Source organism: Hemicordylus capensis, chromosome 4, assembly GCF_027244095.1.
Source record: "Hemicordylus capensis ecotype Gifberg chromosome 4, rHemCap1.1.pri, whole genome shotgun sequence".
NCBI classification, from domain to species: Eukaryota; Metazoa; Chordata; class Lepidosauria; order Squamata; family Cordylidae; genus Hemicordylus; species Hemicordylus capensis.
This window is the reverse complement of record NC_069660.1, coordinates 270909492-270925345: the sequence shown is the minus strand read 5'-3', so window position 1 is coordinate 270925345 and position 15854 is coordinate 270909492. Positions and strand designations below refer to the sequence as shown.

Below are 15854 nucleotides of genomic sequence, written 5' to 3'. Positions count from 1 at the left end.
CCTCCAAAAGGGCACTCGAAACACTGAAACATTTCAAAACAGGGTTGTTTTCTTCCAAGCTCAGAACAGGCCCTTTATTTAAAGCTTTATTTAAAGGGTGTCTTCAAGCTCAGGACACGATGGCCCATTTTGAGTTGAAACGTTTTGCACATCTCCAGTACAGATGAAGATAAATGATATATGTGCGCAAATAATCAAGCTTCACTATAGGTCAGACAATTTAGAATGCTGGGCACTTTAATATGAGAGAAAAGTGGCACTGTATACATTTACAAAGACTGAGGAAGACGCATGATATTTTCATATTCTTGAACCATAGTCAAATAATAGCATTTACTTTTATAACAGCAAGAGCAGAGCAGAAGTATTTCTATAACCATTCAAACTGAACATTTCAGAATCTCTAGGCAAGTTCATGAACTATTACAGATCTCCAGTTTCAAGGTCTAGGCTATACATGCAGATATTATGTAAGTACATGATTATTCATCTCAGTGTATTAACAACAGTGAAAAAGTAAGTCTACCATCTTAAGCATTTATATCTGAAACTGAGCTCAATTGAAAATAATTAGGCTTACTTCCATCTAAAACTTGTTAGTATTGGAAAATAAAAATGCCAGAACATAAACAGTGATGTTGGGTTACATTAAACTGTATGCTGATAAACAGAGCATATCCGTTTTATCAGTATTGCCAGAATAACTGGGTCAGTTAAATTATGATCATCTGGTTTTTACCACCTCCCAAAACAGAAAAGGCTTTGTTTGTTTTTATTGTAAAGGAATGTTTCTTATTAGTGAAACTGAGTAGAGAATCAGAATTTGTTAAACCATTAAATAGAAATCAGCAATGTTAAACAAGTGAATTATCCATTTCAGTATCTGCTTTGACAGTAATTGTCAACTGGCAGGTTTGCACCTCGTATATACCACATGTACAGTATCTTATGAGTACATCATCAGGTTCCCATAGCAACTGTAAGAGACAATAGCCAAAACTGAACTTGAAGGTAGGCACACATTAAGGAAGTTCACACTATCATTAGGATAAGAGAAGCCTCCTATCCTAATTCAGGGGCTATGCGCACTTCCATTCGCTGATCATCTGTCAGTTAAAACCTAGATTGGAGGTGCCATCTATGCTCATATGCTAAGCAACAGCTCTGTTGGAGGTTTCTCTCCTACCAAGCAGCTCTACTCAGCTGCTGAGTGAAGTTGGAGGATAAGTCTGATAGAAAAAGTTTGGGGAAATTCATTCAGTTGTGGTAGCTGATGGGGCTTCATCAGAAATTCTGCCCTTTTGCAATAAAGAGTGTCACCAATATTTGCAATTTGGAGACCTAAAGTTATATGTCCTGCTTTATTTTAGTACATTGTCATATATTACAGTTTGAAATGCATACCATTTATTCTTGTATTACTGGACTTTATTCAGAACTGGAAACTTGCTGTCAAGGAATTAGCTGGTTAGTTCAATCAGTGTGTGAAATTCATCTGCCTCCCTAGCCCCATTCAGAAGGAAGGTTCTAGGCCTTCCTTGCCCCATTAGGGTTATTAGGTCACAATGCTGCAGTGACAGATGCCACAACTCATAATATTCTCTTTCTTTGCAACTCTTAAAGGAATAGCAGCCCCATCAGATTTTAGACTATAAACCTAGTAAGCCTATCAACCCTCAGCCCTCCAATCTTTTCTTGATTGTCCCTTCCAGCTAGTAGTGCACAACCTCTCTTATTCCTAGGCCTCTAGTGAAGTTTTGCAGACCTACTTTCTTCTTGGCTTCTCCTTTCTTCAATCCCATCTTTCAACCATTGTGGTAACTTCAGGTCCCTGTGTGTTTAAGTTCAGTGTCTACTTAGTCCCACTTCTGTTAGCCAACCTGACTTTTGATGGATTCTGTAGAATGCTTGTGTCCTCCCCACACCACTTCCTTGTAGCATCCAGCCTCTTCTGACTGCTGTAAACACCTTGAGATTTCTTCAGAGCCCCTAAATCGCACTGCAGACGTTCACCCAACCACAGTCCGACAACCTCCAGTTCCAGGAGAGGGAGCCCCGCCCTGCTGCTCAGCCACCGAGGCCAATCCCAGCAAGCTCCATGGTCAGACTCTGGGCAAAGCATCAGCACATCAGCGGAGTGGCCACGATGGTATACGATCTTGAAGGGGGGGGGTGCCAACTGTGATCGTGCATTTTTGGAGTGGTCTGTCCGCCCTCAGCATAGAAAGGGCATTTACATGGGGGCTGGGTTGAAAACATTTCAGAAACACTGTCATGGTGACCAAAGTGCCGTGCTTGGATGTGAGAAACCCAGGTTCAAATCTCTGACCAATGATTACATTAATGGATGGGAAGATCACCTTCTCTCAGCCTATTTTACCAACGTAAGGTTGTTATGAAGCTGGATGCAATATTATGAAACATGGCTACAAATACTTAATTGGGAATAAAACCCACTGAACTCAGTGTGACTTACTTCTGAGTAAACATACACAGGATTGGGCAATACAATGCCTTAGAAGATGGCTGGGATACAAACAAGATGAACAAATAGTGGGGTGCCTCATCAATGACTTTGGGGATTTTCTAATGGATCAAAGATTAGTGCAATTTGAACATGCAGCATAGGACAGGAGACACTGACGTAAATTGCTGGAAAAACCCAGTCTTGGTCTGACATTTCAACATTTGTGGTCTAGAATATAAATCAAATTATCTGGTAAATCAAATTTTCTTGAGAAATGCAATTTTCACTTCCCTACTTCGTGTTTCACAGTATTCCTGTTTGTGCCATCTGGGTTTATTTTACTGAAAAGAAATACCTTTCCCTACAGCCATCTCTGACATAGTGCATCTTGGTTCATTCTGTTTTATTTACTAGCTTTCAGCTAATTGGTCTGGCTATTTGTGATGAGAGGAGTCATCATGGCCCAAACATTTCACATAAGGCTGATTCCCACATCTGTATCAATCTCCTCCACTGAAAAGTCATATGTTTGAGCTGATATCAGGAGAGACAGCTCTTTCTCTCAAGTTTATTTAAAGGTAAAGTGTGCCGTTGAGTTGGTGTCAGCTCCTGGCAACCACAGAGCCCTGTGGTTGTCTTTGGTAGCATACAGGAGGGGTTTACCATTGCCATCTCCCGCGCAGTCTGAGATGATGCCTTTCAGCATCTTCCTATATCACTGCTGCCCAATATAGGTGTTTCCCATAGTCTGGGGAACATACTAGCAGAGATTCAAACTGGCAACTTCTGGCTTGCTAGTCAAGTCATCTCCCCGCTGTGCCATTAGGTGGCTTAAGGTTTGTTTAGAGGTGGCTATTTTACACATATTAATTAATCATCACTAGAATTTTGCAGTCAACATCTGAATGGGCATATCTTAAAGAAATATCTAGAGAGGAGAGCTGGTTTTGTGGTAGCAAGCATGACTTATCCCCTTTGCTAGGCAAGGTCCACCTGGTTGCATATGAATGGGAGACTACATGTGAGCACATGGGGCCACTCTGGGAAGTGTATCTGCATGCTTGCATGTAGAAGGTTCCAAGAGCCCTCCCTGGCTTCTCCAAGAAGAAGCCCTCCCTGGCTGAGAGAGGTTCCTACCTGAAACCTTGGAGAAGCCACTGCCAGGCTGTACAGACAATCATAAACTAGATGGACGAATGGTCTGACTCGGTATATGGCAGCTTCCTATGTTCCTATTGGGAGGTGAAGCTGAAGACTCACAGTACTGAGCAGGGTTGTAGCTATAATTGAGTGGATGAGTTCGAAGAACCCACCCTCCCCTTTCCTGAGGGACCCCCAGCTCCACCCTTCCCTATTTTCTTCATTATCTCCCTCACTTTGAGGAGCTGCCAGGGAGAAGGGCAAACACAGGCCCCCTCTCCCCTAGCTATGCTCCTGCTACTGAGATCAAAGAGCAATAATGAAAGCAGTAGTTTTAGCTGAAATCCCATCCCTAAAACCCAACTGGCATCACCAAACTTGTCATGGTGCTACTGCACAGTAGTAACCTTAAATCCTTAAGTAATGAATCATGAAGAGAAGAGCCTGAAAGAGACTACAACTAGATGGAACAACCCAGGAAAGATCAAGAAACCATAGTGCGGTGATCCCACTGACAGCAGCACAATCTAGAAAGCACCCCTCCAGTAGAAGGCCCGGTGTTCAGAATCCCAGGTCTCGCCAGAAGTTATCTGAGAGCTTCTCTCCTCCCCATAGTTATATCCTACACATATCCTACTTTCATTCTGGATTTTCTTCACACCACTCTAGCCCTACAGTACAGTCAATCCATGCTGCTAAGAGGACAGCCATGCCACTTTGAACCTGTGCTTAATAGCCAAACTGCTGTTTGCAGACCATTTTTAATGGGCAAAATACAGAACTGCAACTCACTGGACACAACTTTATTTATAACTGTATGCACTGTTCTAAAGACGCTGGCTAACATGATGTGCTGCATTACAGAGACGTAACACTGTGCCTGGAGCTGCAGTGAAGTTGGAAGACAAGCCAGATGCTGCTAAGAATGGGCGGTTCTGCTAGCAGCACTTCCACAGTTTCCCCATTGCCATGAATGAGGAAAACTGTGGAAGCTAGTGCAGCCTCCCAGTCTCTTCTGAGTTGGGACTGCCTTCTGACTCTGCAGCAGCTCCGAACCACAGCTACACATCTCCATAGCATTGTGCAACATGTTAGCCACTATAGTTATGACAAAGACATTTTCTGAGGCACATTATGGGCTACATTCATACAGAGACACAAAATATATACCTAAAATCACAAAATTATGCACCAGACATGATATGCACAATAATTGGCACTTGATGCAAAGTGCTTCATGAATGAACTGAAGGTACAGTATGTAAGACTTCTGTGCAAGGATTATCCAAGGCACAGATCCCATTAGCTAATTCTCATGAATGAGTAACAGGCACCTGATGCCAAACTCTTATTTGCACCTTGGAAACCTGTCCACGATAAACCTATTCAGACATATGTATCTAGTCATACTTCCCATGTGCTTTCCAAATGTGATATAAATGTGTGCTGCTGAGTCAAGCTATAATTAGCTAACTGGCCTCCTAGGACAATATATTTTTAATCCAGTCACCGTGTGACAAATCACTGATGAAACACATTGACATTTTCCCAACATGTACAAGGCCAATCTGAGACCTGAATGCCATTGCCATCACATTTACCTATTAGTGGGCTGGCCGCAATGAACTGTGATAAATGTGTAATTGTCAAATGCTTGGTGGTTGTGAAGTGTTGGTCGCTTCATTTGCTGACAACAGAGCTATCTATTGTTTTGTTCTAATTGATGACAGTATGTTGGCAAATCTCCTCCGAAGAAACACAAAAGCAAAATACCCTATTCCTGCTAAGAAGCCGACCAAGAGTGTTGTGCCAAAGACTCTAGGTGCCCTCTTCTTGGCTACTCGAAATGCAGTTGGAAGAACAGCTGAGATTAGTATGTTGTTAACATGTCCTAAAACCTTGTGAAATGCCTTTCGCTTCAAGACACGCTCATAGTAGACTTCCAAGTTAGGTCGCTTTCCATTTCCCCAGTTTCTTCTGGCCAGTCCAATGAACTTCAGCCGATGCAATGTAACAGCAAGAGATACATCAGCCAAGCTAAAAAACTCACCACAGAGCCAAGGCTGGTGTCCATTTTCTAATCAGAAATAAAGGCATAAAGAGTTAAAACTAGCAAATTGCATTAGGATGTGAAAAGTCCCCTAAAGTAATGAATCTATGATTATTTTCTAAATTGTATTCAAATTGTTATTCTGATAATTTTCCCAGCAAAATTTTCACAGCAAATAAGTCACTTTGAGAGCAATATTCATTTTGATTCTGATGATTTTCATGTCATATTGTATCTGACAGTTTGTCTAGGAATATGGGTTACTGCCTGAGAATATAGGACTTCAAACATATTAACCAGCACCTTGAATTGAATGTGGAAAATAACTGGCAACCCGCGTTCCCTCTAAGGTGTGTGCACATGCATGCACACACAAGATGTTTTATGTCCGCTCAGTTAATTTTAGATCCCGCTCAGATAGAATCAGGACAGCCCCACTCTGAATATACATGCGCACACACTGCCTCAATACTGCCACCGAGAACAAAATTTATTCCTCACATAGTTGAAAAAAAATAGAGGGAACACTGCTGGCAAGCAATATTACTATCTTAAGATAGAAATGATATTATACCTGCAACACATCCTCATCAAAGCAGGAGTCACAGAATGTTGCACCAATTTCAGCTCCAGAACAGTTTTCAAGGACTACCCCACAGAGAGACAATTCAGTAGTCCAATGTGGCATGCCATCAATCAGCATGATCGAATTAAAACAGCTATGTTCTGAAGTAGAATTATATATGAAGAGACCCCCTACCTGGTGTTTCTTCATTTCTTCTTTGCAATTCTGTCTCAACCTGATCCAAAACCTTTTCAAGTTCATCCAAGATTTTCTTTAAGTACTTGATGTTATCATGATCCATCAGCTTAGACTAAACAAAATACATCAATTATATTTTTAATTATGCATTTATTAACAACCACAAAAGCAGCAGCAGCAAATAGCAAATACACAATAGCAGAGTTACTATGAACAAATTCCCTTAAAATGGAAGTGTTGTCCCAGATATACATGCAGTGACACATGGGCTGACATACAAAGCAAGGATACACCAGAGCAGTGAAAGAGCAGCCTTACAGAACTTCCAAACTAACTGCATTGGTGCAGCAGGAAAGCAGCAATTTTTGTTGCCCTCTCCTTCCCTAGGAAGCCCTCTGTGCCATCCAAAAATATGTTCCCAAGAGCTGCTCATCTCTCAAAGACATAGTTTTGAGTGGCACAGAGCTCTTCTTACAGAAGGGGAGGCACTCAAACATTGCCACTTCCACAGTACACTGGTGCAGTAAGTTAGGAACTTACTCAGACTCAGAGCAGTGTCAGACTGCTCTTGCTGTCCTGGTGCATCCTTGCTCAGTATGTCAGCCATCTTACCCCATATTCATAACATATTTTGAGCAACACTAGTATTCTTGCTAGCTTTTAAGCCATCAAAGGTTATCCTCTTACTTTGAGACGTTTCTGTTTTGCTATATATGCATCTTGTAGGTCTGGGTTTTCTTCAGCAAGCTTCTTTAATTCAGATTCGGTATTACCTATTTGGCCTGATGAAACAGTAATGACACTTAGCATTTGTATAGCAGTTTTTGGCTGTGCAAAGTGCTTCATGTGTTTTATTTTGCTGTAATCCTTACAACAACTCAATAAGAGTTGATCAGTAGTATTAGCCCCATATTGCTGCTGAAGCTCAGTGGTTTCCCCAAGGCCACAAAGTGAGTTCATTGCAGATGTGAAATTTGAATCAGGAAAGTCCTGATTCACACCTCAGTCTCTTTGTCACTATAGTTACTAGTTACTGGTTTTCAAAATAAGTTCACTAAATTTTGTCCAGATTGCTAGTTGATATTTTCATGTGATCACTTTCAACTGTGACCTAGGAGCTTTTTATTATGGTTTCTACCAACAAACTGTGGTATGCCCATTTCAAAATCTTACCTACTTAATGTAAATCCTTCAGCCCTTGATGCTGAAGACACTGGCTGACATCCAGAGCAGTCCACTGGTAGCACATTAGGAAGATTTCCCCCTTACACAACAGTGAGCTTCCCTAGCTTTGCTGGGGCTGCATACACAGCAGTGGGGAGTGAATTGTGACTATTTGCTCTAGCTCTGGAGATGCCATGTGTCACCCAAAAATGTGTCCCTGAGAGCTGCATGGACATGAAATATTGTTAATATATTCATGGTACATACTACGAATTCTAGTCGTGGCATATGCTGGAATCATAGAGTCAACTGCTAATTCAGGATGTAAGATGCAGCCATGTGTATAAGCATCCATAGGCAAGGAATCCAAGAGCTCTCTGTAGTGTTGAACCCTTGGGGAGTACATGCTTCCTTCTTCTGGCATTAGCCTTGGAGTTTTTTCTGGAAAACAGATATATATTACTATGAAGATATATATTACTACAGCGTAGAAAAGTGTAAGTACTGTGTTCCTTTTCCACTGCAGTGCTATGATAGGAGAAGCCATGATGGCTTTTTTGCCCTAATTCTACCCTGTAAATGGTTTTCTAGCACCTAATCTACTGAAAATGATGAAAAAGAGGGGTGAATCTTAGCTCGAGATTTTCTGTGCATGGCAAAAACTCAACTGCACACTACCGGTCCATCAAAGTCCCTCAGTTTGATCAAGCAATGGAAAATCATTTGGGTATGTAAATAAACCCCCATGCAGCAAACTGTGATTCATATACAGCATTTTCATTAAAAAACATTGCACGAGCACTTTTGTTGTTACCATCCACAAAAGTGTCTTCAAGATAGTCAATGATCTGTGTGGCATCACAAATTATGTTTTCGCCATGAATGAGCACAGGAACTTCTCCAGATGCATTTAATCGCATAAACCAAGGCTCGTTGTGTTCACTCAGTGGGAGGCTTACATCATGCTCTTCACATTTCAGTTCTTTTTCAGCAATCACCAAACGCACCTGCAAAAGATATGACAACTTTCTTCTTGAAGCTTTGGTTTGTTCATAAGAAAAGCAAGAGATAAATTCTGGCTGTCCCATGTTTTATACCTTTTGAATTGTCTGTACTTCTGGGTACTCTGCTTCATATTGTGGGCTTCTACAGACATATTCACACATTATGTTCAACACTCATATTTAGTTAGTTGGTTGGTTAAAATTTCTTATATACTGCCTCTTCCAAAGACTCTAGGTGGTGAACAACAATACCAATAACAATTGATTTAAATAAATAAACAAAGGGCAAACGCCTGGTGAAACTGGTGGGTCTTAAGAAGGGCCTTAAAAGCAGCCAGGGAGAGGGCTGAATGAACCTGGGGGGGGGGAGAGTGTTCCAAAGAAGAGTGGCACAGAGAAGGCCCTCCTACGGGTCCAGGCACCATGCACTACACCAGGGTCTGGGACACTAAGTGGGGGCTAGTTGAGAAGACCTCACAGGTCAGGAATCGGGATACAACTGGCTGAGAGAGGTGATCCTGGAGATATACAGGTGCTGAGTCCATAAGGGTTTTGTAGATGAGAACCAGGACTTTGAATTGGACCCAGAAGTGAACAGGCAACCAGTGCAGTGACCATAAAAGAAGTGTGATACTATCAAATCTACAGCCACCCATGAGGAGGCAGGCCACTGCATTCTGGACTAGTTGAAGCTTCCGAATCATTTTCAAAGGCAACCCTAGGTAGAGCGCATTACAGTAATCCAAACGAAAGGTAACAAAGGCATGAGTTAGTGTTGCCAGGGCCTGCTGGTCAAGAAAAGGCCATAACTGGTGAACCAGCCAAAGCTGGGCAAAGGCACCCCTGGCCATGGCCTCCACCTGCTGTTCAAGCAGGAGCCGTGAGTCCAGGAGGACCCCCCAGATCACAAACCATCTCTCTCAAGGGAAGCACAACCCCATCAAGATATAAACTCACACACGGCAATTGGCCAGATCACAGACTGAACAAGAGCAACTCGGACTTGGAGGGATTGAGCCTGAGTTTGTTTTGGCCCATCCAGGTCTTGAAAACTTCCAGGCAGTGAGCCAGCACATGGGTGGCATCACTTGTTTGGCTAGGGGTAGAGATATAAAGGTGAGTATCATCAGCATATTGATGAAAACTTACCCCAAACTGACAGATGACCAAGCCCAGCAGCTTCATGTAGATGTTAAAGAGTACATTCATTCCTGTGATGAATGTACAGTGCACACAGGTACAGGTCTGTATACAGGTACAGTTTTTCAAACATTACATTGAATACATGTACACTACAGGTGTGCACAGAACCAGCTGGTCTGGTTTGATTCAAGTCTGAACCAGACCTGAACTGGACCGGACCAGTTTGGTCCAGCACCCCCTCAGACTTACCCCCCACAGTTCAGTCTGGGGGGTTCACAAGCTTTTTTTTTTTTTTTTAATACATATTCCCCCAAACCTACCCCCTCCAGGGGAGTTATCTGTGGAGGCAGAGAGGGGTCTGCAGAGGTTCCCCCTCCCCTCCACCGGCCTCCCTTAGTTCCAAAATTGGCCATTCAGTCATTCTTTGTCCCATTTTCGGGCCTTTCCCCCTGGCACAGTGGCCATTTTGGAGCACACCATGCCTGCACAATGCGCCTCTGCATGGGCCATCATTCCATGTGAGATGCCAGCATGCGCCTCCTCCCCTGTCCTCCAGAGCAACAAACAACTTTCTGCTAGCATTTGATGCCAAGTGGTTTTACTATGTAGGTGCTGCCGCTCTTCTTCTCTCTCAGTTTGCTTAACGCCCCTGTCATGATGGCTCCCAGAGGCCGCTGATTACACATGGCTGAGGCTCGGTAAAGTCTTTGCTATGTCAGGAGAAGAACAAAGTGGCTGTGGCTCCAGCAGCAGCAGCAGCAGCAGCAGCAGCAGCAGCTGCTGCCTTTCAATTTCAGCAGGGCAAATCGGAGTGTGCCTGCTTAGAAAATGTGAGTGCTGGAGTGGGTGCTACTGAGGAATTTCCCCATTGCAGTGGAATCACCACAGTGGGAATAGAACAAAGCAGCTTCACCTGCAGATGAAGTTTGGGGGAGTGGAGCAGGCTACCTAGGCAATACCTAGGAGGATGAGATGGGCTGGTTGGAAACGGGGAGGTGAAGGCTTGGATGGATTAGGTTGGCAGAGGTGGCTGCCCCTAATTGCCCCGCCCCCTTACATCTGATGCCAGACAGAGGGGTGTGGCTTGGGGCAGGCGCATGCACCTTGCACATGCAATGGGGAAACATGGAGGTTCCCTGGCTGCACTTTGTCTCCCAGCTGCTGGAAAGCTCGCTATGCCACTGCTCTGCTTGCTTTTAAAAAGACCCTCACCTGTTTTCAGAGGCTTTTAACTGAAATTAATTTTAAGCTGTTTGATCATCTTTATCTCATGAAATTGTTCTGTTTTTATTCTGTGAAATTGTTTTAATTGTTTTTTACTCTGTTTTATATTTGTTGTGTTTTAAATTGTGCACACCACCTAGAGAAACACAGATCAGGCTGTATATAAATACGATGCATAAATTAAATATGAACACTCAAAATGTGTTGGTATATATTCATGAGGTAAATTCAATTCTATATGTTAAAGCTGGGGTGATCCATTGGTGGGGACCATTTACCATAGGAAGCTACCTTTGACAGCATAGAGTGACTGTAACATCTGTTCACACACAGGGCTTTGTTTGCCCTGTGTACACTCCATGATTTTGGTAAACAACCCAATTTTTCATATGAAGAAATGTAGAAAAATGTTGCTTGGATGCACTTCTTTTGCTTTTGAGTTCACATATTCTTGGACATCACCACTAATTTTAAAGAGGGTTACAGTATATTAAAATTGTAAGGGCTCTCTGAGGCCTACTTAGAAAGCATCCTACCCTATACATCTTCCACTTCCCTTCTCTCCCCTTCCCTTCCCCCTTCCCCCTTCTTGAGATCCACGCATCTGCACGGACTAAAAGACTAAAAGCATAGTCCGTTCAAGCAGATCAGTCACACAGTGGGCAAAATGGGCCAAGGGAGCTGTCCCGGTCCTGAAATCTGACACTCCTAGAATCAGCCAGATGAACCACTCACCTTTTGGGAACTGAAGGACTGTGTCCAGTGATAAAGGATCAGTTTGGCATCTGTCTTGAAATCAGCGGGAGACATTTTGCCTTTAGACTGGTCTTCCTTCTCCTCTGCCATTTCAACGTTTCCCTCTGTTCAACTCACCACCCTGAGCTGCTGCCCATGAGATTTCGTTCTCTTGCTGTCACTGAGCCTGCTCCATGGACTGAGCATGCTCACTTTTGGCCGATGAAGCTACTACTCCAGTCTGTGCCCTCAGTCACTCGTAGAACCTGGTTTCTAATGAGATGGTGGAACTGTTTTCAAAATTGTTCTCAGGGTTTGAATCTAGGGAGAAACATAGAGGAAAGCTATAAATGCATATATAAAAATTAACATATATATATAAAAAAAACATAAAGGAGTCAAAACCCTTCTTGCCTTTTCTTGGTCTTCTTTCTTCTCTCTCTCTCTCTTTTTTTAAAGAAGGAAGGAAGAAAAAATGATGTGATTTGAAACAGGAAAATTTTAAATGCAGGCAGTGGAAATGGAATGGGGAAAGTAATATAACAGCCATATAAAATGAGATAATACTGAACATATAGCCATTAAATAATTTATCCCTAAATGACCACAAGAGGTCCCCATGTTTCTAGAAATGATGAGGGGAAAATTGAGTACTCTGAATCCGTTTCCTCGTGGGCAGTTCAGAATCTCCTGACTTTCCACTTTTCCAAACTAAATATTGTCTTTTGAATTCAATTACCCCAGCAATTTTTTGCTATAATTACATGTGTAGTTTCTCTCTCTCTTCATATGTGCCTTTTCAAACATGTTTTTATGTGCAACCTCAAATTTATAACTACATAGAGGGTAGTGAAAATGAATCACAAGATTACAACTACTTCTACCACTTATAATTATGATAAGATTATGATGGTAACAACAGAAAAACCTTAGCCGGGAATCAGAAAAGGGCATGTAAAGTTTAAACTATACTTTGTCACACAACCACTGTCTATATTTTGTCATAACAAACCAAGTCATTATGCTTTCTTCACACTAGAGCTCTATTCAGACATTATGTTCAACACTCATACAATCTGTGGACAATGTATACAGGTTCAGATCTGTACATAGATACACTTATTCACATTCTGCTGAACACGGGAACAGCAGTGCACTGCTATCTATACCATTCATTTGAATATAGATACCATTCATTTGAGCAGTACACAGGTTCATTTTTGAAATGAATGCAGGTGCAATCATTCATATAAAACATATATGAGTGTACAGACATCTACATACATGTACAACATAATATCTGAATAGGGCTTGTACAAGCACATGTAGAAGCATGCGGACATCTGAACTCATGTAGAACATAAGGTCCAAATAGGGCCTGGGTCTTCTTTAGGAGAGATTTGTCAGCTTAAAAAAAATTGCACTTAAGGCATACTGTGCCTTCTGCATGAAACAGATGTGGGTCCAATATCAGAATGTCTCTGTGTGAAGAGGCAGTTGCCATTGTGGATGATACTTCCTGTACTTCTTCTTGTTTTATAATCGCAAACAGCCTAGTGTAAGAAACAGCCTGAACTGCAGGAATTAAAATATTTATAAAACTGAAAAATGCCAGAGGTCATGACTCTCTATAGACAGAAATGGGGAAACTGCATTATCCCTGCACCATGATGGTAAAAACCCCTTTTGCCTGGTATGTATATGGCAGCCATTGACAATCAGCTCAGTTTAATACTTGGACTATATTTTGACAAACAACCATTAATCAAGGCCTGATGCTCTCTGAACACACTGTTCTATAAGAACTGCCCTGGGACTATACCCCTTTGTCTACTATGGGATTGTACCAGGAGCACAATAAGTCACAAAGAAAAAGTACTTTAAAAGAAAGTGTTGCATTCAAATAATAGAAGTGAAAAGATTATACAAAATATGTCTATGTAAAAGAAAGGTAACTCACAGAAATACAGTATAAAGACTACTTAGCCATTAGAAAATAGAAACATAGGGAAATGTCTTATACCAAGTCAGACCACTCGTCCATCTAGCTTAATATTGTCTACACTGACTGGCAGTGATTCTCCAAGGTTCAGGTGGGTGTCTTTTCTAGCCCTCCCTGTAGGTACCAGGGACTGAATCTGGCACTTTCTGCATACAAATCAGATGCACTACCACTCAGCTACAACCTGATTCATAGTGTCTGTATCCATGTTCAGACCCATTGTATGGCCAAGGAAAGCAGCATGAAGTCCTAGGTTAAAAGCTGGCTATATTTTCCAAGTTTGGCATTAGGGTGCTGCCCTTCCAGGCTTTAGTCCTAAATATAATTGATAGTAAGATCCATTGGCTCCCATAGGACTTTCTCGTGTGTGCATATCTTCCAGATTGGGGCCAGGCAAATTGCTTGGGATTTTTCCAAGCTCCCTTACTCACTTGCTTTGTAATCTGTGCAAGTCACATAAGGTCCTGTTATGTCTGCAATGTGAGAGTGGTATGTAAAACTAGAACATCTTACCCATAGATCTGTTGTCTCTGTGGATTCTGGCTTAGATCTGATTACTTGGTGCACAACCAAGGCGGGAGGCGGGGTTGCTACATTTCCCTTCCATTTAAAAAGCAGGATCCCCCCTCCCCCCCAAAAAGACTAATACTGAAAGGTTTATCATAAAATCATCATAAGAATTGTACAGTACTTTCATAATGCAAAATGTTTTATTTTTCTTCTATTATATCCTTTTTTAAGGAAACTACGCATTATGATGGCAGAGGATTGATTCAGGTTGTATTTCTCTTAGAAATTAGAAATGAACATTTATCTTAGAGATGAAAGGGAAGCACAAAAGTGTGATTCTGTGCATTTTACTCAAAGGTAAGGAGAGCATCTACTCAAAGGTAAAAGGTAAAGTGTGCCATTGAGTTGGTGTCGACTCCTGGCTCCCACAGAACCCTGTGGTTGTCTTTGGTAGAATACAGGAGGGGCTTGCCATTGCCATTTCCTGCACAGTGTGAGGTGATGCCTTTCAGCATCTTCCTATATCGCTGCTGCCCAATATAGGTGTTTCCAATCGTCTGCGAGTTCCTGTACATGCTTACTTGTAAGTAATTGGCATTGTGCGCAGTGGAGCTTTCTTTCAGGAAAGAATGCATAAGTTAGCAGCCTGAGTCAATCCAAGGTGAAACAGATGCAAGTTAATATAGTCATCATGGTTATGGAAGGAAAAAAATATTATGAGAAAAAAATAATTATTTTTCTTATGGTGACTTAGCAGAAAAAGCATCTGCAGGAAGAAATATCAGCTCTAGATCCTCAGGAGATGTATTAGAAATAATTTCATTCACCTTTCACAACTAATCATCCTTTTAATAGTTACTTCTCATTTCACTTTTTATGAGAGTCCTCTCACATTTCAAGAGCTGAATTTGAAATTCACACCCAAGTGGCTATATTTTATTGATTAACATTTTATATCCTTCTTTTCAATCCATCAAGACCCCCGCCCCAAACAGCACAATGCCAGGCATGTTTACCCAGGAAAAAAGACACCGTTCCATGGCGCTTACATCCAAGTGGGTATAGGATTGCAGCCAAAGGTTATTCATTCCAATTGAGCAGACCATCTGAGTTGCTGATTTCCGTACTTCATTTTGATACTTGCCTGGATATCTCTCCCAGTTATTTATTGTATGACTTCATATCCCCATTTATTATCATAATATCCATTGTGCCTTTGGTAGTAAAATAAATAACAGTAGCCAAGTCCCATGTAAAGAGTAGTGCTAGAAAGTCAATTAAGTAGTCAAGCTACCTGCAACATATTACATCTGTGCACAATTCAGCATCCAAAGTCAGTTACTTTTTAATTCCACTGGCTTCACTGAAAGAGGCTTAAGCAGATGGAAGAAACATGTGCTCTCTGCCATTGAAATTTTTTTCCCTATACAATGTTTTAATTTTTGCAGAAATGTACAAAAGAAAACAAATAACAACAAGCAAAAGGTAAAACTCAAACCAGGAACAAATATAACACTTCAGGATCACTACGTTACTTAATTCATTTAGAATATTTGTAAATACAATTATTTCTTAAAACACCTTTTCAGCCTTTCAGTTCTATATCAGGCTTTTGGAGATCAATAAAATTTAAAAGGGTAATCAATGTTCTC

The 15854-nt window shown here is 41.6% G+C and overlaps 1 protein-coding gene across 3 annotated transcripts; it reads right to left on the bottom strand.

Moving 5' to 3' along the window:
- Nucleotides 1-214: 214 nt before the first annotated feature.
- GDAP1 (ganglioside induced differentiation associated protein 1) lies at nucleotides 215-11987 on the bottom strand. 3 transcript variants are annotated; one of them, XM_053249319.1, is made up of 6 exons: nucleotides 11691-11987; nucleotides 8399-8591; nucleotides 7852-8025; nucleotides 7108-7202; nucleotides 6418-6532; nucleotides 215-5684 (listed from the first exon to the last, which is right to left on the bottom strand). In XM_053249319.1, exons 1-6 carry the CDS (start codon nucleotides 11799-11801, stop codon nucleotides 5311-5313), a joined length of 1062 nt encoding a protein of 353 aa, XP_053105294.1. In that variant the 5' UTR covers nucleotides 11802-11987; the 3' UTR covers nucleotides 215-5310. The 3 variants fall into 3 exon arrangements, with proteins under 3 accessions (XP_053105294.1, XP_053105296.1, XP_053105295.1); XM_053249321.1 differs by having other exon boundaries at nucleotides 8544-8591; nucleotides 11691-11780; XM_053249320.1 differs by lacking the exon at nucleotides 8399-8591 and having other exon boundaries at nucleotides 11691-11829.
- Nucleotides 11988-15854: the final 3867 nt, after the last annotated feature.

Coding starts and splice junctions, on each gene's coding strand:
- GDAP1 (XM_053249319.1), bottom strand. CDS start 11,801: ATGGCAGAGGAGAAGGAAGACCAGTCTAAAGGCAAAATGTCTCCCGCT. Junction 7,203..7,851: donor TGCCACGACTAGAATTCGTA/GTATGTACCATG, acceptor CTGTTTCATCAG/GCCAAATAGGTAATACCGAA. Junction 5,685..6,417: donor AAGAAATGAAGAAACACCAG/GTAGGGGGTCTC, acceptor ATTTCTGATTAG/AAAATGGACACCAGCCTTGG.